This window comes from Serinus canaria, chromosome 5 (genome assembly GCF_022539315.1).
Source record: "Serinus canaria isolate serCan28SL12 chromosome 5, serCan2020, whole genome shotgun sequence".
NCBI lineage: Eukaryota > Metazoa > Chordata > Aves > Passeriformes > Fringillidae > Serinus > Serinus canaria.
In genome coordinates this window covers 15948793-15973494 of record NC_066319.1, presented here as the reverse complement: position 1 = coordinate 15973494, position 24702 = coordinate 15948793, and the positions used below count along the sequence as shown (strand labels likewise).

Here is a 24702-nt window from a genome sequence, read left to right as displayed (position 1 = left end):
ATTAACACAGCTAGGCAAGAGGGATGGATTTTTCCTACATTGTTGAAAAAACCCTACACCATGTTCATCACTGGGCTACATGCCTTCCCCAGAGTTCACACCTTAGTTGATTTTAGGCCAGACTTAGAAACTGAAGTTCCACTTTGGCTGCTACAGGACCACTCCAAATCCTAAGCAGGAACTTGTTCTAATCCTAAGCTTGTTCTAACGGGTCCAGATGACCAGAGGACAACCTGAGGTCCCTGTTAATGGACTAGCCTTGGCAATACTCAGCTGGGGAGGTGTGGCCCCAGGAGAAGGCTGTAGGCTAGCAGGGACGCTGGGAGTGCCTGCCACCCTGGTGGGGATGGGTCAGGCATTGTCACATCACCTTGCAGAGGCTGAGTTGTGTTTTAATCCATTGAAAAAGACAAATCCAACAGGGTCCTAGCATGTTTCCTTATCAGAGAGAAGGGGAGAAGCCCTTCTGAAACACACAGGAGTCCACACAAGAGGAAGAGAGGATGACCAGATGTCCAGGGACAATACCTCAGGGAGACACAGTCTCTGCACACCCACCCAGTCTGGCATCTCAAACTGCAAAAGGAATGACCACTCTCAGAGTTAATGGGGAAAATACTGTATTTTTTTTCCAATTTTCTATGAAGAGACAATTAATTCTGACAGCAAAATAATTTTAAAAAACCAGTCACACGATTAGAGATGGGTTTAAAAACGTAAGTAACAGAACAGGGGGAGGAGACCTATTTAGGGAAGACTGCAGTGAACTGGTCCTCCAGCCTATCCTACAGTGTGTCACTCAGGGCATCACTCTGGGCCATGCTCTCCCAGGCAGCTGCCTCCTGCCTGCTGACAGACCCCAGCCCCCCTGGAGTCACGCTCAGCACAAGGGCTCCATCTGGGGCTCTGCTGCACATCCCACTTCAATCTGATGCTGAAGATGTTCAAAAGCCACTGCCAGGTCCATGTCAAGCTTCCACCTCACATCAGGTCTGTTCAGGAGGTACCCAAGAGGCCAACTCTGTCTTCCCATGCTGAAGAAATCCTGCAGCTGGGAAAGGATGTAGCAGAACTTGGAGTAGCTCGGGGAACTTAACTGGTGTGAAACTGAAGATCTCTGGAGAGGTGCTGAATATTTGCTAATTTTGGAGCAGCTACTGAAATTTTTTTTTGGTAACATGCTACTGTTCTCTGACCAGTCTAAAACAGATGTCCTTTGGTGTTCAGATGCAGAGCTCCAGGTGAAGATTATGAGGAGGCAGAAGCAAGCTTTGGGGAGCAGCATTTGTCACATCTGGGGTTGTAGGGGACAATGCATGTCCCATGTGTGCCTATGCCTGTCCCCACTGTCCATGCCAGACCCCTCAAAGGTGAAGCATGGTTATAATGCCAAACTTATTCCACTGGGCAAAACTGTCTATTCTCTCACTGCCCAAAGACCTTTCTCAAAAAATTTATTGGCCCCACTGCTACTGCTGGCAGGGTAATCAACTATTTTGGGTAGCCTGGATTTTGCCATCTGTTTAGCCTGGTTTGAGGTCATGGCCGCCACTGATCTTATCTTTTTGCCACTCCAAGCTTTGTTCCTTATCTGCTGCCACTCCCTTAACTTCAAGACCTGATCCAGCACACTGGGAAAATGAAGAAAGTCTTTTACTCCCAGCACAGGGGCTGGGATTCTTGGCAGGCTCTCTTCTGCTTTCCAGTACTGCTTAAAACTAATTTTATCATCCTCCCAGCTCCACCAGTGTTTGCCTACCAGTGCCAGCCCAGCAAGTGGCTCCACATGCGCAGATCCCGACTTTCTGGGAGGATCTGTGTGCACAGCTAAAGCAGCTAAATACGAAGCAGGATTGTGCCTCACTCTCTCTGCAACACAGCTGGACATGAACAGACCTCACCAGTGTTAGTGAAGTGGAAAGCAGGTACAGAGGGTGTTAAAGGCAGCTGGATTTTGGGACAGGGCAGCAGGGAAAGTGAATATAAGTCCAGCAGCTACCACGGCATCCCTCTGCCCAGGAGGCTTGCTGGCTCGGCCAACTGTCTCTTGAGTTTTGGGCAGTTCAAAATGCTGTGAATCATGTTTCCAAAAGCTCTTATGTGGCTGACAAACACAGATTTTACCAGTATGATTTCAGCTTGTAGATCACTTAGTTGCTTCAGGAAACACTATTCTCAACTCACTGGCTGTGGTTGAAGCTGGGAAGATTTGCTGTTTGGGGAACCTGGGAGAAGGTCACTAAACTCAAGCGAACTTGTGCCACATGACTTTGCTCAGCAGAAGGCTGGACCTTCATGGCCCTGAATTCAAGTAACCTCTATTTTAACCTATCTTGACCCTCTTAATATTCATACTGACTGAAAAGCCCCACTGCCTAGAGCCCCCCTATAAACCTATGTCCCATTATGTCAGGGATGTGATACCATGCCTCCCAGCTCTCTCATTAATGCCATCACTAAACAAAACACACCACACCACAGCCCTTAGGCTCTGAAACTCATCCTCTGGGCACATTACCATGCTTTCCCATTGCTGCAGCCCAGGACATGCTCTCCTAGGACCAAGCCCCAACAAAATCCTTGAGAAATGACCTACTGGTTACTGCTTCTACCAGCCATGGAGAATCTGTCATAAAGACAGATTCTCCCAGGCTATCCACTCCCCCACCTGATGAGTGAAAAAGCAGTAAGAACTAATGTGCAGGACAGCCTTCCCTTGTCCCTCTCCCCCAGCACAAAAGACCAAACCCAAGAGCTGTAGCACAGCCTCTCTGCACGAACAGACGTGCCAGAGGCTGGCTTCAGCCAGCTGCCCCCCTCCCCCCAGGAAGGACACCAGTGCTGGGAGATGTGAGAGGGCCTTGTTCAGCTCTGAGAATCATTCTCAAAAAGAAATACTGGAAGACCTAGCAGTAAAGCAAGGGACTACTCCAGCTGGAGTTGTCAGCTAGAGACCTCCCAGCACCACTTACTCAGAGTGGAAAAAGTAGCTAGCAGGGCACTAATGACTATTTTCCATATAATTTTAAATCTAGTCACATTTCTTTTTCCTTTTTTTTTTTTCTTTTCTCCTTTCCACTCACTGGATTTCTAATACTGGTAACCTTTCTCTACGGCTCCCGTGTGTGTGTGTTTAGGTGTGTGTGTGGCAGAGGCAGTGGGGGGCAGCTGTTTAGGCACTTGTGGCAAAGCCAACACGGTTGTTATCACGGTCAAAGGCAGAGTAGTAGGGTCCAATAAAGACATCTCCCAGGATCCAGAGTGGGCCCCCGGGGGGTGGGATGTCCAGGCCTGAAAAGCCGCTCATGCAGATAGTCTCTCCTTGGGCACCAATCTAGAAAGAAGAGTTAGAGCTTCAATTTAAGCAGGCCATTCCCTTTCCTCAACCTTGCAGTCTTGGCAAGAACACCTGCAAAGCTGCCTTTGCTTCAGCCTCTCCCAGAGAGATCCACAGATTGCCAAAGTGACTCCCAACCCACCGCTTCTCTGCCTGCAAACCCAGCTGCCCCTCCCTTAAGCACTAAAGCATCAAGCAAAGCTGCACATGGCCATAAACCTCCCAGCCCACACAGCTCTGAATTAGAGCCACTGGTGAAGGTCTGTACAAGATGGTCTTTGCGAGTTGATTCTGACGGCTTAAATGACAGGCTGGTGGCCTCTGCTATAATAAGGCTGGCCACATGGCACCAGAATGTAGCAGAAAAGAGCTACATGTTTGTTGAAAGTGATGCAACAGCTTGCCTCCCCTTCCTTAACCATCCTTCTATCCCTCACGAGCACTATGCAGGGGGTCTTATTCCTGTGAGACTTTGATGAGGTTACCTGGATCCATCTGCAGTGCCACCACCCTGACATCCCAACCTTTCAGATTTCTTCCTGAGCACCAGCTCCAGCACTGCTTTGGCTGCTCTCATGTTTTGTTGCAGTGGAAGCAAAAGCCAGGCCTTGGGGAAGAAGCATAGGCTGGAAAAATCTGCTTGGACGTACCTTGAGGATATACTGGTCTCCTGTGAGGTTGAAGGACTTCCCTCCTAATTTCATTGAGATGACAGGCAGCGTTGGCACTTTTTCACAGGGGACCATGTACTGAAATTGCAACAGTAAAGGCTTTAGATTGGACCTCCCACAATCTCCCACAGTCTTCCTTGAGCACAGTCACATCTTTGCCGTGGCTTTCCCTAAAACCAGCTCAGCTCAGAGTGCAGAAGCTTGAGCTGGGATAAGTAGGCTGCTCCCTGCCTAGGGCTCCAAGCTGAGGGGAAAGAGGGCTTTATGGATAGGCATGGAGCCAAAGGATGTTGGATTCAGTTTTTGGCTGTGCTGAGTCTCAGGGTGCCACAGCTGATGTGGCATGGCTGGGGGCTTTTACCAGAGGAGAGGCAGCTGCGGCTCAGTACACAGACAAAGCCACTTTCATTAGCAATGGCAAGTCTTGGGGATGATGGCAGGTCTAAGCTAACTGTTGCTGCAGCTTGGGGTCTCTGACCCTGCAGAAAAGCCCAACAAATGCTCATGGCTCTGATTTGGGAGGGCTTTCAGAGGTGGCAATTTTTTTCTTAAAGAAAAGATTATAAAGACAGGGTCTTTATAATCTTTATAAAATTCTTCCACAATTTTAGGGAGGGAAGAGAGTCTTGTGAGATTAGCTTTAATGGCTGAAAACTTTCATGCAAAGGGTTGCCATTTGCATGAAATATACTTTTATTAAAGTGTCTCTGGACTCAAATTAATGTGAATCCTTCATCTCAGCTGCAACTCAGATCCCTTCTCTTCCACCTTCCAGAGATGGGTGGCAGAGGTGACTCTAAGTTTGCCAAAGTTCATGGGACCTGGGTTTTCTACCGTGAGCATGAGTAGGGTAGTGAATGCTGCCCAGAGTGAAAAGATGAAGAGGTCCCTGCTGTGCCAGTGGCTTTTCCAGGAGCACAGGCTGGGAACAAAGATGAGAGGGAGCAGAAGACTAGAGTCTCAACAAGCATTTGGGTACAAAGTAGGGTGCAAGCATAAGTGCTGTGATGGCCATAGACCCCCACATTTTCAGCCCAGCCTCACCTCGCCTTTTATGAGTGGTTTTGCACCAATGGCCTGCTGTATCTTCTTCACTTCTTTGGTGGGGCCAGTGATGAGTGAAGTTCCTGTGTCCACAATGGCTTCACAGCCCCCCTCACACACACTTGGCCCGTCGGCAACATCCACCCTGGGGAGAGATGCCCAGACATTAGACAACCCTTAAAGGCCTCCCAGAGAAGGCTGCAGGAAGCAGTATGCAGGCAGGCAAGGGAGGGCTGTAACAGACACCCAGGAAGGACAGATGTTCAGAAACACTGATGCAGCACCAACTCAATGCACAGACCCCCTGGCTCTCTGTTGTCTGCTTGTGACTGAGCAGGTGCTTTGAAATGTAACTGCGTTTCTGCAGAGAGCCTGGATGCTGCCTGCATACCCTGCCTGCTACCTGCACTCCAGAGCTAGAGTGCCACAGCTAATGGACATGGGAAACAGCTAAGGACAATGAATTATGGACTTTTATGGCCTGTGCTACTGCAGAAAAAAGGGTTAAAGGAGTGGTGTGACAGCTATGGGCAAGGGAAGGGTTCCTGTGCAGAGAAAAGGCAAGCCAGGAGCTGCTTGGCCTCCTTGTCTGCATTGCATTTCACAGCAGTGCAGAAAGACAAAGCCTACACAAGGGTCTGCCATACTTTGCCAACGCTGCAGCTCTGGGGGAAAATGAGAACTGAAATACCGCGCTGGGGAGGGATGCAATTCCCAGGAAAAGGACACACTCTGATCACAGGGCACTTTTAAGTTCCCATCACGTGGGAGAGCTCAGAATAGACCGTGGGGCTGGCGGCCGTCAGCTCAGCCTGCTCTCCTCCCCTCTGCCTCCAACAATGCACGCTGATTGCTGCGCCGTGCCCTTCAGTCAAGGGCTGGCTTCCTGAGGCCTCATCCTGCTCCTCCAGAGCTGTGTGCAGGACAGCCATGCAGCTCAGGCCTCGCTGAGAGCTCAGCACAACTGGGGTTTAACCTATCGGACTCGCCTTGACTGCCAGGAGGACATACTGGCATTCTTCTCCGCTTCACAGGGATGCAGTAGGCATCCTTTCAAAGGTCAAGGGTCAAGCCACAAACAAGAGGAAAGAATTTTGCAGAACATCTCCTTATGGCTTCTGCCTTTTGTCTCCTTCCAGCGACAAACAGCCCAGCGCTAGGGTCGGATTTAATCTGCTTTGTTTGGTGTGGATGTGTTGCAGGGATGATTCCTTTTCGAGGAGGGTCTCACTGAAGCCTCAGGCATGTGCTGTCAGCACATATGACCCCATGCATGTAGTCAGGTGGATGGGGAACTTACGAGTCCATGTGGATCTGCCAGTAGGCCTTGCGTGTCACATTAAACCAGCTGAACTCGCCCTTGTAATACTTGGGGTCGGTCCCTCCCAGGACCATCTCACCGCCAGGGACACCAGAGGGATCTCTGAAAAACAATAACCAAACCTGTGAACATCAAGGGCAGGGCGAGAACAACCTGCTTCAAGTGCCTCCCAAAACACATGCTGGGGTGCTTGGAGGTGAAGCACAGAATTAACAGTACTAGAGACAGATAACTTATGCTATGTTCTATCAATATAAGGACAGCTACTGCGAAATAGGCTGGGATGGGGCAATGGGGATATTTTGTCCCAGCCAAAGCATCCTGCAGCTTTTCACCTGGTACTTTCTCACAGAAACCCGAAGAAACTCATGGCAGGGAAGGGGGATGGCAAAGGGGAACTAAGGACTGACACAGGGACTTCCTAAATCAGCTTGTAAAAAGTGACTGTGCAGGGCTGGACACAGCTGATTCAGGGCTAGGTTATCTGCACTCGACTCTGCCAACCAGCAGCCTTGAAGTGAATCCTCAAGGTTACCATCAGATAAGAGCTCACTGCTGAGCAGATGGAAAGAAATATGGTGATGGGGGAGGGCTGATGCTTGAATGGCCAGCAGCAGCCCTCTCTGCCCTACCTGCTCTTGGCATGCTACTTTTTGGGCTGAAGTAGTTCAGAGTGACTGCTATGGTGCCAGAAAAGTGATGGGGTGTTCTGCAGGGAGCAGCAGTGGGTGGGAAGGTGCTGGCAGCTGCAGAGGAGGATTTCCCAGGGTGGTGAGAGAGCACTGCCCCCCTCATTAGTGATGATTGATGGGGGGCACCTTTGCCAGAGAGGCGACATGGTGGTGACCACATGGCTTACAGATTTTGGCAGCAGTCCAGGGCTGTTTACTTCTCTAAAGGGGACAGCACTAATATCAATCTCATGAACCCTGTTTATTTTTATTTCTCTTTCCTCTGGAAACATCCTCTGTCTATTCATCAGTTAAGAAATCTGGTCACAGATCCACCCAGCTTTTTATCAGTAAAAGAACTGCATTTCTACTTCCCTTCTCTTTACTTCAGATCAGCAAATGTAAGAGATTTTGGCCTGACTGCTCCTGCAAGCAGAACTTGCTGTGACTTCCCCAACTGGGAAGTGCTGCCCAGAGTGTAAAACAGCAGATGACAAGAGGTGCTGCTGGAAAACAGAGAAAAGCCCACTGGGCTTGCCCTCGCAACCAGGGATGTGCCACCAAACCCAACACTACCTGTTTAGGTAGAAAGAGAACATATTTTTGTCAACCAGCTTCTGTTTCATGACGTTATCGAAGAAAGGCTCGGCACCCTCCACAGAGATCCTTGGGAATGCCAGGCCCAGGATGCCATCAAACTTGGCAGCGATGAATGTCATGCCTGGCTGCTTCGTGGCCTCCCCAAAGGTCTGATCCAGGATTTTCAAGTCACCAAGCTGCGAGGAGATGGGGAGGGAAGGGAAAACCAGATTGTAAAGAAAACTGACTCAGGGGACCTGGGTGGTAACAGACTCTCACGGAACATAGGCTGTAGCACATCCCTCAATATGCTGCCACACTCCTTCCTGCTTCCACCATTGCATTTGTAGGCAGCTGCAGAAACCAGATACCCTGGTGCCACTCTTGTCAGGGGAAGAGACTGGAAACTCTGGCACAGTGGAACCTCCCAAGTCCCTGCAAAGCCCAGCATACTTTAAGGGCAGGAGAATCCCTTTAGCTTTTTGCAGCATCCCAACACTGGCTTTGCTGTTCTGCAGCCCCTCCTCTTTGCACAGAGGACCCATATCCATTTGTCCCTCCTCCATTTCCTCCTCTATCACCTACTTCATAATTTCCTCTCAGTTTGAAAAGCTCTTGTGCTGTTCCTTTTTTCCTCTTCTCCACTCTGGACATCTTCTAAGTCATCTGTGTATCCTACCTCCTTGGGTATCCTACCTCCTGTGTATCCTACCTCCTCCTGGCTGCTGCACCCATCCTCGGATGGGAGCACAAATCCCTCCCACCTCTGCCCACAACCTCTGTGATCTCCCCTACATAAGAAACATCCCTGGGATATTGCTGAATCTCTTGGAAGAGCCACCAGCCTGCAGAGACCTCCCGTGAAAGCAGAGAAGACCTAGCCAAGAAAGTGAGGTTGAGCACGAAGCACGAAAATAGCAAGCAGAGTACTGAGAATTCAAAGGTCACCTCCCTTGCCAGCCATGAGAAGGACTGGCATTCCCCACTGGAAAGCTGAAACGCCTCCCAAGGGCAGATCCCCAGAAAGAAGATGATCAGAGAAAGGAGGATAGCTCTGCTGATGGGGAGCAGGGTACATCTGCTGGCTTCTGGCTCTAGCAGTTCAGGAGGCTTGTGAGCTTCTGGCTGACCACAGGCAATTTTAGCATCCACACTAGGACAATTTCAGCCTCTCAGCCTGCAGCTAGCAGCCCTGTAGTGAGCCAGGCTGGACTGACAAGCTGGCCTCTCCTACCTGATGGCAGATAACGATCCCTGTAAATTACTAATATCCCCCCAGGGTTAGACAGCGCAAGGCTGGGACAGCAGTGCTGCCTTTAATGGTATTGGAGGACTGCACTAGGAAAGGGCGATCGAGCCTTGCGAAAGATGAAAGCCACAGGGCAGGATGTGGGGGAAAGCGCGCACAGCAACGCATCCGCTCGCCAGCGCCTGCCCCACTTGTGCACTCCAGGTTTACAAAAGCCACCCTTGGCACCTCTGATCCTCAGCGGCTAAGGAAGTTCAGTGAAGCTTCTACTTAAAAAAAAAGTAAAACACAATGGACTGATAACACCGAGTGTCAGGTTTGTTTGAATATTGCTCTGCTTGCACATCCCAAGGGGGAGGCAGATTTCTGCCCAGTCATGGATTCGCAACAGACCCTGCCTGCACTTGGTCCACAGCAGGGCTGAAACACGAGATCATCTTTAGCTGAGTGCTCCTGCCAGGTCACAGATCCTTTGTCTCTGTCTCTTGGCTGGCTCTTGCCTGACACTGAGCAACCAAAAATCATGACCAGTGGATGGCTGTGTGGTGGCCACCCTCCAGCACTTTGCAGACGGGCGCCAGCACTCCTCAGCTCGCCTGGCCTCCTTGTTAGGAGCCTCAACCAGCAGTAAAGCACTGGATGGCAAAGGCAGACCAAGAGGTGAGGGCCTCTAAGGCACAGCTTGGCACCAGGACTTGGGACGTAGAGGCACAAGGAACAGGCAAGGTAAGTAATCTCCTGTGCAGTGTATCTGCACTGCAGTCACAGGAGAGACACTGTGCCCCATGGCCAGCTAAGTTTCTCTGCTGTTCTTGAAGGACATCCCAAGGTTGGGCTGTGATAAAGAGATGAGATGTCTGAGCAGCAGAGAGCTGGCTGAACCTGCTGCTCTTTGGAGAGCAAGCATCTCTGCAGAGTGCAGAGCTACAGGGCACTGCTCCTCCACAGAACGAGAGATGATGTTTGACATGAGCCCATCACATTCTCAAAAAACCATTAGGGCTGAGGGACTCTGGACTACCTGCCAACAAGCATCCTTTGGTCACATGTCAGTGCTACCAGAGGTTGCTGTGGCTGCTTCCACCCACCAGAATGGCTGGAGCCAAGAGGGCCACCCTGAAGGTTATTTCAATGTCTTTCTTTCAAGACTATACTGACTGGGAGCTTGCCCACAACATTTTGTGCATCAGAGGATGCATCCTTGTGTCCAAGCTGAAAGTCCCTGACCTTCAGTCACCCCTGGTCCTGCCTACTACAAGTGGGACATTGCTCAACTCCATGGAAGAGGTTTCCCTTCTTGTAGACAGAAACCAAACAGTACAAGCTGTGCTATCTGACAAGAGCCATCCCCATGTCCCGAACAAACTGAGGCACAAAATCTTTCCTCTTAGCTGCTGGGAAATGGAGAACTAATCAGCAAACAGGCATTAGGGTGACAATTACAAACCAAAAAAAGGGAAAAATGGCAATTTTCTTTCTGACTCATTTCAGCCCTTGCATTAAGCCCACACTTTCTAAGGACAATGAAGTTTGCCATTTGCCTTACTGCATCTCTGGATGCAGCACAGAGGCAACAGCTGATGCTTCCAGGCTAGCCTGAAATCTTCATGCTGTAAGGATGGGCTAAAGAGCGCATCCTGCAAGAGTCACGCACTTTAAGCTTTTCCTGGATACTTTTTGATTCTGATGAAATTGGTAAGCCAATACTTTTCAGCTGAACCTAAACAGAAACCTCCAAATCCCCAGATTTATGTGCTTATTCAAAACTTTTGCTTTGTTTCTCCCCCCCTGCAAAGCAAACATATGCTCTTATCCCTGCCAGGAGAGCAAGTAATCTGAGAGCACATGCACCCCTGACGTTTGGCAGCTGGCAAACTCTCCCGAGCATCTGTACCTGGGAGGAAGTCATGAAAGGCACTTGTCCTTCACAGGACAGAAAGCTCAGGCTTTGCTTGTGAAAAGCAAACTGTGAAGCAACCACCACAAGCTAACTCAAGCTGCACACTGAATACCCCCAGGGTGTTACCCAGCCTTTATAAGCATAAGCACCAGTTTGTGACGTGAGACTAGGACAGGGCAGTAAAGAGACCTTTTCTGGTCTGTGTTTGGGCAGCTGCCCAAGTGGGCACCCACTAATGTATGGATATTGGCCAAGAACAAGCTGGGTACCACCAGCAGTCTGTGCAGTGGTGTTGGCATATATTGAACTGGTAAATTTTTGGGATCACCAGGAAAAGGGTTGGAGGGATGGCTAGAGACCATGTCTGCAGGGGCACCGTGTGAGCAGTCCCCACTCCCAGCCTGCTGACCTGCAGATTAATACCTTCTCTCTTCTCATTCTGCCATGGTTATTGCTACCTTAACAGTCATCATTACCATGTCATTTCAAAGGACTTGGAAACACAGCACTGAAGGATGTTCTATATGAGTAGGACACTCAAGAAAGGAGATCCATTGAAATCTTACAGCTCCAAGCACTCTACTGAAAGCAGTCTGGGGCAGTTGTGACTCACCGTGACTACGTCTTGGCTGAGGAACCCGGAAAGGCTCCCTGTCCCATAGCGGATGGCAAACTTGGTGCCGTTCTTCACATAGGTGCTGGATTTGGCAGAGTCATACTTGTGGTGCACCACTGCAGTTGGGAAAGGGGACACAAGGGGACACATACCATTAGTGCTCCTTTATACCTACGGTTCCCCAAAATCTAACCCCACACCATCCAGTTTATCCAGACAAATGGACATTCAATGATGTGAAGGTGGGCCTGAACCCAGGGTTTGCCAAGCCCAGATTGCTTAATAAAGCATTTCCAGTGTCTGGGGAATTAGGTGGGCAGATCCAATTCAGGCTGTTAAATCCGATTTGGCCACTGAGTATTAAAAGCCTAGAGGTTATGTGGTTGGTGTGGTGTGTTAGTCAGCAGAGCAAAACATATCCCTCCACATGCCATGGAGAGCCACGGTGGCTTTAAATAGTCTGCTCTGGGCAGGAACGTTTTCACCTCGTGGACTTACCTGCTTCTTTTACTAGAAGTAGCTGAAAATTTTTCAAAAATTGTTTTTAGTACAGAAAGAACTCAAAATATTCCTTTATTTGCAGAGGAGAAGGGCTTTCCCCTAGCCTAAGCTGCTTTTCCCCTTGGCTGGGTTGGAAGCTGTAGGATATCCCCGGGTTTATGGGCAGGCAGATTCCTCCTCCCGAGACTCCTCCCGAGTCACGAGCTGGCCAGCGCAGTCCCATGGCTGGCTGCTGAGTGGTGCAGACAGCAGCTGAGGATGAACCAGCTGAGCCCTGCACAAAGTGACAGAGCTACACAAGGAGTTTCCCAGCTCGGCTGTCTGGGTCCCAGTTTGGATTCCTGTCTGGCAGGAAGTTAAGCTCCTTGTATATTCATAAAATGAGCCCTTTGGTCCCAGCACCTCCCGAGGCACTGCCTTGAGAAACCATCTCCCTGCTACAAATCAGGAACCCGCTAGGCATACCAGGTCGGAACCTCATCACCCTGTCAGTGTCCTAAATCTCGTTTCACATATGCAAAGAGAAGGTGTCTGCACAAGAAGTCCAAATTTCCACTCCACTCCCAATGAGCACTGTGGAATGTCTTTCATGGTTGCATTTGTTGACTCCACAGGTTTCTCCACTTTGCTAAAGCAGCACAACCAGCGGCTTCTGAATGGCATTTTGCCGTAGCCTGGTTTGACATCTTCAGCTGTGGAAGTTTATTGCATAGGAATGCCACAGAATTACAAAAAAAAAACAACTTGTAGTCCCTAAGACATTCTCATTTCATTGTGCCTACCTGGCTCTCGTTAATTATAACTCCATAAACATGCACACACATGCTCTGTGCAGCAATAAACCAGAAACTAGGACAGTTTGTATCAGATCTGGCAAGAAGCTGACTTAAAAAAAGTCAGCCTTGCGCAATGGGATAACAGCAGCATTGGTCTATAATTTGGGGAGAAACATCACAGCCGATGATGCTGCTCCCCTGCTGTAGGGCTGAAGCTGTTGGAGAAGATTTGGCCCTGTATAGAGGTTATTGGAAAAGAAAAAACCCAGGAAAGGACTAATTAAGGATGAATGCAGGAAGCTGGAATTGTATTTCCAGCTCTCACCCTAAAAAGCCCATCAGCCTCTATTAAGTCCTTTCATGCTGCTGCCTCAGTTTCTCCCCTTGCAATGCAAGGCTCTGCATTTTGCAGGGAAGGAGAGCTCTTTAGCAGCTTCTGGCACCGTGACACTTACTGCAGGCGATGTCCAGCAGGGAACAGTGCACAGATGGCACCCAGAGGTTGGAGGAGCCAGTGTCAAAGATCACAGTGAAATTCTGGGGGGGTGTTCCGATACCGATCACACCGAAATACTGGGCCTGCAAAGCAGAAGAAGGGAACCATGAGCAGAGGCAGCTGGCTAAAAGCAGGGATTAAAGATAAAAAAATCTCTTAGGGTTGAATAGAGGATCAGCTTCTTATCTAGACATTGCCCTCCTCTTGGTTTTGGCACTGATGGGTTCCCAGCCTCTGTCCTCTGGAAGGGAGGTTCCCCTTCAGTGTTCATTACAGCGGGTGTGAAAAGGATAAATTGAGGACAAGTGGGATGGGTGTGTGCGGGGGAGGACATTTAGGTTATGGAGACAGAGAAGAAGAGAAAGGGGGAAGGTCTGCAGGTTAGCATGTAGTTCACTACAAGAATGAGAAAAAATGATGGAAGGAAGCCAAGCAAAACACCTGCGTTATTGAAAAGCTGAAACTGGTGAGGAAGCTGCTTTGCTCGTGGGTTTGCAGAGAAACTGTGGGCAGCAGCGAGCAGCAGCACTGCCCGCTGCAGGTGGAGGTACAGCTCCTGGGGGTTTTGGTGCTTGCTGGTGAGCTCTGGGAATGGGGGGGGCAATAATCAAATGCTCAGTCTTGAGAGGTGGAAGACTGGAGGAGTGGTGGGAGCAAAGAGCATGAGCAGCACCACCAGAGATGGATTTAGGCCTCCAGGGTGAAAGACTGGGAGAATTCCCTGCAGCACAGGTATCTCATGGATACACCTTTGCTCTAAGACTACATTTCTGTTGGGATTGGAAGAAACCTGAATGGCTGAGTTGTTGGCAAAGTATCCCTCTCTCCACAGAGGAGAGGACAAATGGAGAATGCTAGGCAGGTGCTACACGGACTCATTTTTCCCCAGTCCTCCCAAACAGCAGGGAGCTGTGTCCTGCCTGGTGAGCAGCTGGTTCAGGGTTCTGGAGAGAAGGCTGCTAGCAAGGGAAGTCAGCCAGTAGCCTTTCCAAACCCCACGTGTACTTAATAAGGAGGGGGGAAAAGGGGGGAAGGGAAGAAAACAGGATTATCAAAGCTGTTCACCTCCTGTGCGCTTAGTTTGCAAGGCTTGCTCACTAAGTAATTAACAGTCCATTGCAACATAGCAATTAGCCATAATGGAGAGGCAGCACTTGCTTCCAGTGGTTCTGTAATTATTGCTGGGGCTTGAAAATTAACCCCCGGTACAGGGGCTCCGTTTCTCATATACACAGATCCATGAAGGGTCCCAGTGCAGGAAGCACACAAGGGGCTGTTATCCCAAGATTTCACTTGGCAGTGAAAGTATTCTCAGCCAGGCTGGGAGGGACCCCGTGGTCCCTTATCTGCCACCACAGGTTGGATTGGTGCCTCTGTGACAAGGGAAAACAGTGGTGCCCTGAGTGGCGGTCTGAGCTGTGGCTGCAAGAGACAGCACCGTGACACAACCGCTCACCCAGGCTTTCAACACTGCCAACTGAACACCGGTGGCCCATCCCAGGACAGGACGGCGCTGGCTGGGTGACAAGAGCTGCTGGGGAAGGGCAGCAGGGGAAACATATGCTGAATTAATGCCTAAATACCTGGGCCCAGTTTGTGGTGGTTTTTTTTTTTTTTGTTTGTTTGTTTGTTTTTTTATTCTGCCAGCTCATATGCTCATATCCTACACTGCCTGGTAAGGAATCTTGAAATAGTAAACCCCACACGTGTCTGGCAGCAGGGCAAGGGCAAACTTCATGCCCTTTATCTGGCTTCTCTTTCCGCCACCACCCAGGTCACTTTGCTTCCTAAGTTGCTGACAAGAAAGTGGAGATAAAGGGTGGTTTTTCCCAGGACAGTGCAAAAGATAGTGAGAGGAAGGGTCCTCCATCCCCAGGACCATAGTAAGCTAATGTCCTCAAGGAGTGGAGCATGATTTTTATGCCCCTGTCTTGCCAGAAGTAGAGTCCAAATGGCCAGAAGATGCCGGGAAAGACTGTAAGTAAGCAGGCCCCTATTTATGATTGTTAATTAGTGACAAAGGGGAAAGGAAATAGGTCACAAACCGAAAAGCTCCGGCTTGGGTTGCAGTGGGTTGTTTGTTGTTGTTATAATTACTAGTATTAGTATTTTTAGTTTAGTAACAATGGGAAGCACCTTTTGGTACCCACTCACTAAGCCACGGGGGTGCATGAATCTGTGCTACAGGATCAACATCTCTCCCTCCTTTGCCTTCCTGGCTGATGGGAGGCTGGCATGTCTCACCCATCCCCCGGGATGAGTACCCCTGCAAGTGACATTGTGCTGGGGTCTGCTGCAGCACAGGGGATGGTCTGCAGGGGGGTTGTTACTCACATCCATGTAGTTCTTCAAAATCTCCGGAGTGGGCTTACCATCCCCGGCAAAGCCCAGCTTGTACTTGATGGCCTCGGTGACGGCATACATATCTGGGATCTCACTGCCCGCCTCTCTCAGGATCCGCCGCATGGAAGGGAACTTGGTCAGGGGGATCCTGTGTGGGGACGGCAAACACACACCTGTTAAAGGGGGTGTGTATGGCAGGGATACCTAGGGAAGGGGGGCAGCAGGGCTCCACTCAAAACAGGGAACGCGCCAGTACGAGGTGGGTGAGGTTTGGGCTCCTGCCAGCACTCTATGCTAGATCCCCCGCGCTGCGTTCAGTGTTTTTCCCAAAGCCAGGGGATGGGGGAAAGGCCGGCGGGCTGTCAGAGGGTCACCAGGTGCAGGGGAAGCTGGGGCGAGGCAACTCCATGCGCAGTATGGGGGGGATGTTCCGAACCTTCCCCTCCTTGCTCTGATGGAGGGGGAGCACCCGCTATGGAGGGCTGTGAGAGGAGCTCGGAGGCCACCGCTGCAGCAGCACCGGGGGTGCTTTTCCCATGTCTCCCCCAACCCGGGGGGTTCAGCAGCCCCTGAGGAACCCCCTCCTCTCACCTGATGAGGGCGGCGCAGGACCCGGCCAGGGCGAGCAGCAGGAGGAGGCCGCGGGGGCCCATGGCGGCGATGGCGCTGCTGGCGGCGGTGCCGAGGGGTCAAGAGGCTAGAGGTCCCGACGCTGAGAGGCCGCGACGCCGCTCCCGCTTTCCGTCCCTGTTTTTGTAGGCAGAGCGGCCCCTCTCCACGGATTTCTGGAGTCAGCTGACGGTCTAAAATTGCAACCAGCGGCGTCACGTGAGGGCGGGCCGGGGCGGGGAGCGGGGAGCGGGTGCGGGGCCGGGGACGCCGCCTCACGGCTCCCCCCGAGCTGACCCCCGCGCCTCGGGCCGTGACTCAGCCCCCGGGAAAGGGGAATAAACACCATGAAATCAATCACGAGATGCCTGCCCGGCCGCGCGTGCCCCGTTCTGGACTGCCTTTAACTTCCTTCTGCTGGCTGTTTAATTTTGTTCTTTCCAGGTTATCTGCCGGTTTTTCTCCCAGGGGAGTGGAGGGGGGGGGTGCAGGACACACGCACAGCCCCAGACCCTCAGTTCCTCCCGGGGCTTGGCTGCTCACGGACCTCGGCCACCCCGTCACCCGCTGTCACCACGGGGCTTTCACTGTGCACCCCCGCCCAGGGGGCCGTGGCAGACCCACAGATCCGTGTTTCTCCCTGGCCCCAGGATACCTCCAGTTTGGGGCACTCATCCCTCCAATCCCTCCGAGCTGGGTGTTTCTTGAGAAGACGGGCATATCCTAGGCCACAGCTCTTTTGGGAGGTGAGGGTCTGGGAGGGGATGTCAAGCCATATCTGCCACCCCTCAAAATGCACTATGGTGGTACTGTGCCACCTGCAGCCACCGAGAACAATGCTGGCACTGGGCAGAGCCCGGGGGGACACCAGCCACCAGCAGTCCCTGAGGTCTGCCCCTTCCTCAAAATGCAGACTGAGCATCGAGGAGTACCGGGATGGGCTCTTCACCACCACCAGAGTGTTGTAACAGAGTTCAGAGGTGTCACCCCACCAACTCAGGAGGCCACAGCTAATCTTTGCCCACTTTGCCCCGACAGAGCTCCTACAGAGCCACGAGACCTGATGGAAAAACAATAAAAATTAAATCGGATTTACAGACATTTTCTGTTCGAAATCCTGAGGGCCAGGGGGGCTTGTTTTCTGCTCTGCCTGTGCCTAGTCGTGTGGATGGGAAAGTAGCAGTCTGTGGGATGAGCTAGGCACTGCTGGAGTGGGGGACCCCTAGCTTTGCGATGAGATTCCTATCCCTCTCCCATCACGTTTGTGTTCATGAAACTTCTGTAAAATTGCTGGGTCATGTCACTGGCACCTCACTTGCACCAACTCCTTCCCACACTCCGTCCCTAAGCCTCTTCCATCCTCCCATGGCCTCACTGGCAGCATCCTCCCCCTGCTGCCCTGGGTCCGTGCATGCTACCCCCCCAACCGTGATCCATCCCGAGTATTTTCAGAGAGCATTTCTGCCCTGGGCTGTATCTTATCCCACAAGCTCTCCAAAGTGCCACGTCTTGGTCAAGCTTGATGGGATTCAGGAAACCTGCCGCCTGTTTGTGGGACACAGCTGCCATTGGGATGAGGATTTCTGAAATGATCTCTGGAGGCACTTGTTGAACCTGGTGGGTCCCGTTATTTCGGCCAGCACCTGCTTCCCTCCTGCCCCTGCGGGTGTGTGGTCAAGCTGAGTGCCACTGACCATGAGTCAGCAAAACCCGTTGCCCTCCCGGCCCCGAGGCACTGCATGACTCAGCAAAATTCCGTGTGGCTCATTCGGGCAAGGGGCCAAGGCATAGCGGGTCCGCAGCACCGGTAGCCTGACCCCAGAGGCATCACTGCCGCTGCTGCTGCTGCTGCTGTGGGCTCCAGCTCACAGGTCTCCTCCTCTCATCTCCCTGGATGCTCGTGGGCAGGAGTGGGTCAGACATAAACCAGCCCCACTGTGGCCCAATTCAAGCAAACCCACCCTCACGAAGGGCTCTAAACCCCTTTACAAATGTGCTTTGCAGACAAAAAGGACAGCCCTGACTCCAGGCCCAGGCGTCTCCTACGTCCCTTATAGGCTTTCCTGGAGCCTGTGGCAGAGCAAGTGAAGTACCAGTCCTCCTCCCTTCTCTTTGAAGTGGCTGGGAAACTGTAGCTGGCCAGAAAACCTGCACCTTGGCCTCCAGGCTGGGGCACCTATGGTAGCTCCTCCTTGAGCGTTTCCAGTCTGGCCAGTCTCTGCTAGAATCCCATGGCTATGGAGTGGGCTCCAGTGTGCAGGGATGGGCCAGTGAGTACAGCGTACTAGTCACGTACCATTACACAGCAAAGTGCTTCAGCAAAGAACTCTGGACCCAGGCTCTCTGGTTTTTTTGATTCCAAGGGATTAAAGGCAAGCTTTGCCGTTATGAATGAGCCTTTGCTTGAACTTCCTGGTAACAAAGCTTGTGTCCTCATCTGGGACTGTTCTCATACAAGTGCAAGAGGGTCGCTGCTTTTTGAGCTGTTCTATGTGATTTACATGTCCCATGTTTCCAATGGTTTACTGGGAAAAAGGGAGAGTGGGGCTGTGTAAGGGAATGTTCCAACAGTGATCCTCTCCTGGGTTCTTGCAGGATGGAAAGAGACTGGGGGTCTTATCCCCCGAGTTTTTAATCTCTCTGTCCCTTGGCACCAGTAATTTTGGAGCTGACACTGCAATGCCTGCATGCTGGGAGGCCGGTGGCTCTCGCAAGGAGACAGGATTTCTGCATTCAGGCTCCCTCAGCACCTCTGTGGAATGTTTGCCCTGATGTTAAAGCTTTGAGAAGTACAGTGGGTATGTTTAACCAGGAGCTGGGAGCACGTCTGGGTAATTATAGGCTGGGACGTGAAAGTTGCACCATATTATCTTAAAAAGATAAAGTAGCACAAGCCTGGGCTTAAGGTTTTTTACACACTTTTCCTTGTTTGTGGAGCAAACAGGGAGTGCCATGGCTGAGGTTTTTAGAGAACATTTGAGACGCAGTGGAGGGATCTATCCCTCCTCACTCCTATTTTTGTCACAGTGGATGAACCCCTTTCCCTGCTGCTCTGTCTCCCTAGCCCCCTGCATCCCCCGTGGCTCCAGGGGTGAACCAGCACATCTTCCCCTGCAGCCCCAGCTGTGGGTGTGGGGTGACACGCCCCTGGGGCCCAGCCATGCTTTCACAACCTCCCTGCCTGCTTGAGAGGATTCCCAAGGTGGGGTCAAATGACTCAGCTCCAATAGCTCCAGTTGGGAAGAGCACCCCAGCCCTGGGAGATTGGGGTCTCCTCTGCAAGTGACACTTGGCTGTCCCATCTGCCCTTTGCCCCACAGGCAGGGACCTGATGCAGCTTAGTTTATAAACATAGAATCCTTTAGGATGGAAAAGACCTGCAAGATCAGCGAGTCCAACCAGTAACCCGGCACTGCCAAGTCCCCCACTAAACCATGTCCCTAAGTGCCACATTTGCATGACTTTTAAATGCCTTTGGCAATGGTGGTTCCACCATTTTCCTGGCCAGTCTGTTCCAGTGCCTGATCACCATTTCAGGGAATAAATTTTTCCAATATCCAGTCTAAAGCTTCCCTGGCACAACTTGAGGCCATTTTCTCTCATCTTGTTATCTGTTATCTGGGAAAACAAGCCCCCACCTCACTGCAGTCCCCTTTCAAGCAGTTGTAGAGAGTGATGAAGTCTCTCCTGAGCCTCCTTTTCTCCAGACTAAACACCCCCAGTTCCCTCAGCCTCTCCCCATAGGACTTGTGCCCCAGACCCTTCACCAGTTCCACTACCCTTCTCTGGACATGCTTCAGCACCTCAATGACTTCCTTGTAGTGAGGGGCGCAGCACCGGACACAAGATTTGAGGTACAGCCTCACCAGTGCCAGTACAGAGGGACAATCACTGCCCTCACCCTGCTGGCCACACTATTTTTGATACAGGCCAGGATGCCACTGGTTTCCTTGGCCACCGGAGCACACTGGCTCACGTTCAGTTTCAAATGCCTTATTTTTGGGGGGCTCTAGCAGGTCTCCCATTTACAGTTTGGCAGACCTCTGCCAGGGTTGCTACAGTGGCCTCTTTGTCCTTACACATGGCTGTGTGTTTGCCTCCACCCTTTCCTCAGTGTTTTTTCCCTAAATTTATTTATTGCAGCAGCACCAATGTTGTGAACTGCAATGACCTACAGGGCAAGGAAAGCTTCAGCTCAGAGATTAGGATTATATTTTTGCTCAGCTGTGGGTGGGATTTTTAGAGGGCATCTTTAAATTCAAGAAAATGAATTTCTGATTTTGAAACTCGTTGCTAAAAGAAAAGAAAATCATTCTCCTGTCTGAGCTGAGCAGAGCCTACAGGTGCACAAGCCTGGGCAAGTCTGGTTTCAAGCAGCCTGCCTCTGCTGGTGCTGGTGCTGGTGTGAAGGTGCTGGATGCAGCTCATTAGTGGAGCCTGATTCACCATCCCTGAGATCCTGAGGGAAGCAGTAGTAACTTTTTCCCGGCACGGTGCCAGGACTTCGCCCACTCCCTTCACCGTTTCCTAAACTGATGTACAATTCACAAGGTGAGGGTGCGTTTTGCAGTGGCACTGGCACATCCCAAACTACACCCTTTTTCAGGGTAACACCCACAAAAGCAAGACTAAAAGGTGGTTTAGTAGCAGCTCTGGGTGGTGGGAAACCTGGGAGCAGAGGAGGGGTTGCACTGAGCACAACAAGGTGACTCATGGAGGCCTTGGCTATTGTGTCCCAGTGCTGTGGGCACTGGGGAAGATGTCTTTGGCATCATGGGTGGTGGCAATCCCCAGTCCATTCATGCTGGCTGGCTGGAGCTGGTTTGGAGGCACAGCTGGCCAGCGGCCTGCTGAAACATGTTCTGTCTGCCATCATGGGCTGCAGTGACCTTGGGGAAATGCTAAGTGGAGTTGCAAAAGGCCAAGGCTGGTATTTTTTTCTTTGGTGTCCCTCACTCTGCAAACCCTGATCCTGCTGGCAGGTGAGGGGGGCTCACTGGTGGCTGTGTGACACAAGTGGATGTCATAACAGGCATGAGCCCTGAGCATGGCTCCATCCTCATCAGGGCCATTTGCAGCAGCCTCCAAACGTGGAGTGTTTTCATCACATCTTGCTCTTCCATCTTTTTCCTAGCTATTTAAAAACAAAACCCAGAAAGGATTTCATAAGTGAAGTATATTTTAAGATTCTGAGTTGCTCTGGTGTCTTCACTAGGGTTTACTTACACACTACTTTGTCTCAGTGGGCTGTTGCCAAGCTTGACATTGCCTGTCCCTGTGTCCCACACATTTCATGGCCCTGCCCAAATCCTTGCCACCCCCACACCACCTGCCCGCTCCTGACCCTGCTCGGCATTGGATGTTCTTCGTCATCGCCTGGCCCATCCTCCCTCATGGCTAGTGACACACCTGGCACCCAGCTTGGGGAGGAAGAGACCTGCCTCTCCCTGGCTGCCGGCCCTGTCTGCTCCTCAGGGCAGGGATCTCATGTTGTTTGCCTCACCTGAGTTATTTTGCAGCAGGCTGAAATTGTCAGGGATGGGCAACAACAATCCTGGCAGACCCTGGCAGCAAGGCAGCGTGACCTGTGGCTGACAGGATGGGGGTGATAAGTGACAATGATGGTATTGATTCATCCCCACCCACGCCAGGATGTGATGGGGAACACAGGGACCCAACTCACCTTGTCACCATCTTGAGCAATTCCTGCTTCTGTCCCCCATGTAAGCCTGACTTGGGACAGGGAGTATTGGCATGCTGGTGGGATTTCCATCATGATGCAGAGAAGCGCCTCCAGCCACATCCAAGCACACATTTCATTTCCTTTGCCAGCACTGGATGCCATTTAATTATTTCCTTTAGTTTCCAGCAGAAGCTGCCCTAAGACAACCATCATTTATACAATCATGTCTCTTCCATGTAACAAAAAAACTGAAGCAATTGACACTTCTCATCCTGAAAGGAGTGTGGGCTCAGAAAGATGAGGGTCAACACCCCTTTGCAAGCCAAGAGTCAGCTTAAAAGTTGCAATGTGTTTTTTGGAGTGGGAGCAACCAGCTCTCACTGGTGATTTGGTGAGTCAGTCTGGACCTCCTGGGGCAGTTTCTGCTGTGTCAATATTTCCACAAAGGCTCTGAATTCTAATTTATTGTCACCTTTCTGCTAAGCTCCATCTTTACTTGCCACCACAGACACTATTTTAAGTGTGACTGCCTGGGGTTAAGATTTGAAACCAGTTTTAAGCACGTTGGCAAACACAGTCTGTGGCTTTGCACACCCTCTCTGACCTTCTACATGAACAACAGCCTGTTAATAATTTTTTGCAGCGTGGGACGTGGCATCTCGGCCTCTCTGGCTGAGAACTCCTGAGTGTTTCTCAAGGTACACTGCCACCAGGGTGACTTAGGGTTAAGGTTATGGTAAAAAATGTAAAGATGCCTCGCTCATTGTGCATGATCAGAGGTACTTGTAGGTTAGGGAGGTGTGGGAGCATCCTTGGCAGACATTGCAGCTGCGCCCAGGTCCTGCAGCCTCCAGCATCCTCTCCCTCTGCTGCCAGGAGTCAATGAAGCTGAACAGCTCGGACACTGCCACTGCAGATCTCTATTAGCAGATAAATACCCACCAATCTTCCCTCCCTGCAGCACCACCATTTAATAAAACCCTTTCTCTTGCTTAGCACTGAGTTGTTTTGTTTTTAGCATTGCAACCCTAAATTGAGTGGTGCAGTGAGAGAGGGATTAAGGGCACGCTCCTGGGCAAAGGTCTCCCATAACTCCTTGGGGCCAACCAGCTGCAGCCTCTGATCCCTGGGGTCACGCGCCCCACCCTGAAACAAGGGCCACTTGTTTGGCATTGCTGGCAGAACTGGGCCCTGCAGAGGAGGCAGCTGGCCTGCCTGTGGCTGAGAAGAGTAGGGGCCCACTTCCTTTTCTGGACCAGGAGGGTGTTTCAGAGGGGAACCCAGACACCAGGCAGCTTTGGCTGGGGTTGTGGGGGTTTGTTGGAAAGCAATGGTCAGAATCAAGTGCAGGTCCTCAGAGCCCCCTGTGTACTTCTCTTCCCAGAGGGCAAAGGTATGAAACCCAGCAGGGTTCAAATGGAGCCTATCTGTGGTGGTGACATGGCAGTGAGGTCTGCTCCTGCCTTGCCCTGGCCAGCAAAACCTGAGATGGGTATCAGAGAAGCATGCCATGAGCAGCCCCACCAGCTAAACCCTCTTCAGGTTGCAGCAGCGGCACAAGACCTTGGAGCATCAGCAATCCCTTGAAAGAGGGAGCTTAAGATGCCTCAGAAAGCCAAAACCTGAGGAGCATCCCAAGCATAAATGAACTAATTACAGCTGCCTCTAAGACAGAAACAGCAAGTTTGTCCTTGCAGCAGGACATGAAGCTGCAGCAGCCCTTGACAGAGGGTGTTTTCGATGGCGCATCATTGGAGCAGGGCAATAAGGGCAGTTTTGATGCTACAAGGTTGAACTATGGCCTGAAGCAGCTGTACTTGGCCCTATATGATGCAACCCCACAAGCCCCGAGTTTCCTTCCTTTTTTTTCCTATTTTGGTCACGTTTTGCCCTGTCATCCCCCACTGTGCTGACGGTGCTGGAGGAAGGCATGTGGCACTTTCCCGCTGCCCTAGCATCCCACACACTGCAGCGGCTCACATGGGCCTGTCCCCACCACCCTTGACTCAGCTAATTTCCTCTCGCCCAAGGCGGTGACCAAGCTCCTGCTGGCCCCGTCCAGGCATCAGCAAATGTGATGGGTCAGGGTGGTGGAAGATGCCCAGGACCACCGTCACCTCCAGCACTGTGTCCGTGTCCCCAGCAGCAGTTGCCATGGAAGCAGCTGGCTGTGTGTGGCAGGCAGGGCTGGAGGTAGGGGCTTGGATCCCTGCACTGAGCCTGGTGGTATCTGACCTGCACAAAAGTGGGACAAACGTCTGCACCTGCTTACTGAGCATGTTTGGAGCATCCTGTAATTAATGTTTGCTCAGCTGACGGCTGCTTAGCATTATTAGCAAATGATGAGTGGCTGATGTTGTTGATGTTGCTACCTTGAAACATCTAATTTCAGCATCTGCACTGAGCAAAAGGGCCATGGGCCAGATGGCTGATGCCAAGACCCTGCCAGGCTTTACTTCTTTGGAGACGGCTTCCTATCAAATCTGTGCACATTGGCATCCATGCCCTGCCCTAGCAGCCCCGGGTTTGGACCCAAACGGTGACCACGAAGGAAGGGACAGAACCTCTGTCAGTGGCATGTCAGGGCCAGCAGTTGCCCTTGCTAAGGCAAGAAGTGCAGAATCTCATGCTCAAGGTAGCAAGACTGGGCTTGGAGACAGATACAAGACGACATTCAGGGACCTAATCTAAAGCCCTGAAGGTTTCTTGTGTATTTAAGCCATTTTGATGAACATGCCAAATGCCTGATAAATAAATGAATGTATGTAAAGGAGCACTGAGTTATCTCACCCCTCCTCCCACACTGCTAGACACAGGCATGAGGAACAAGCACAGTGGGATGCTTGTTTGTTTATTTATTTATTTACTGGGGGAAAAATAAGTTTTGGTGAGAGCAACACTTGTGA

The 24702-nt window shown here is 51.3% G+C and overlaps 1 protein-coding gene across 1 annotated transcript; it reads right to left on the bottom strand.

The window, feature by feature from the left end:
* Window positions 1–603: 603 nt before the first annotated feature.
* On the bottom strand, window positions 604–16322 carry CTSD (cathepsin D). The gene is made up of 9 exons (XM_009102185.4): window positions 16096–16322; window positions 15496–15652; window positions 13121–13244; window positions 11386–11504; window positions 7621–7820; window positions 6353–6475; window positions 5053–5197; window positions 3988–4086; window positions 604–3334 (listed from the first exon to the last, which is right to left on the bottom strand). The coding sequence occupies exons 1-9, from the start codon at window positions 16155–16157 to the stop codon at window positions 3173–3175; spliced, it is 1191 nt and encodes a 396-aa protein (XP_009100433.1). The 5' UTR covers window positions 16158–16322; the 3' UTR covers window positions 604–3172.
* Between the last annotated feature and the right edge of the window lie 8380 nt (window positions 16323–24702).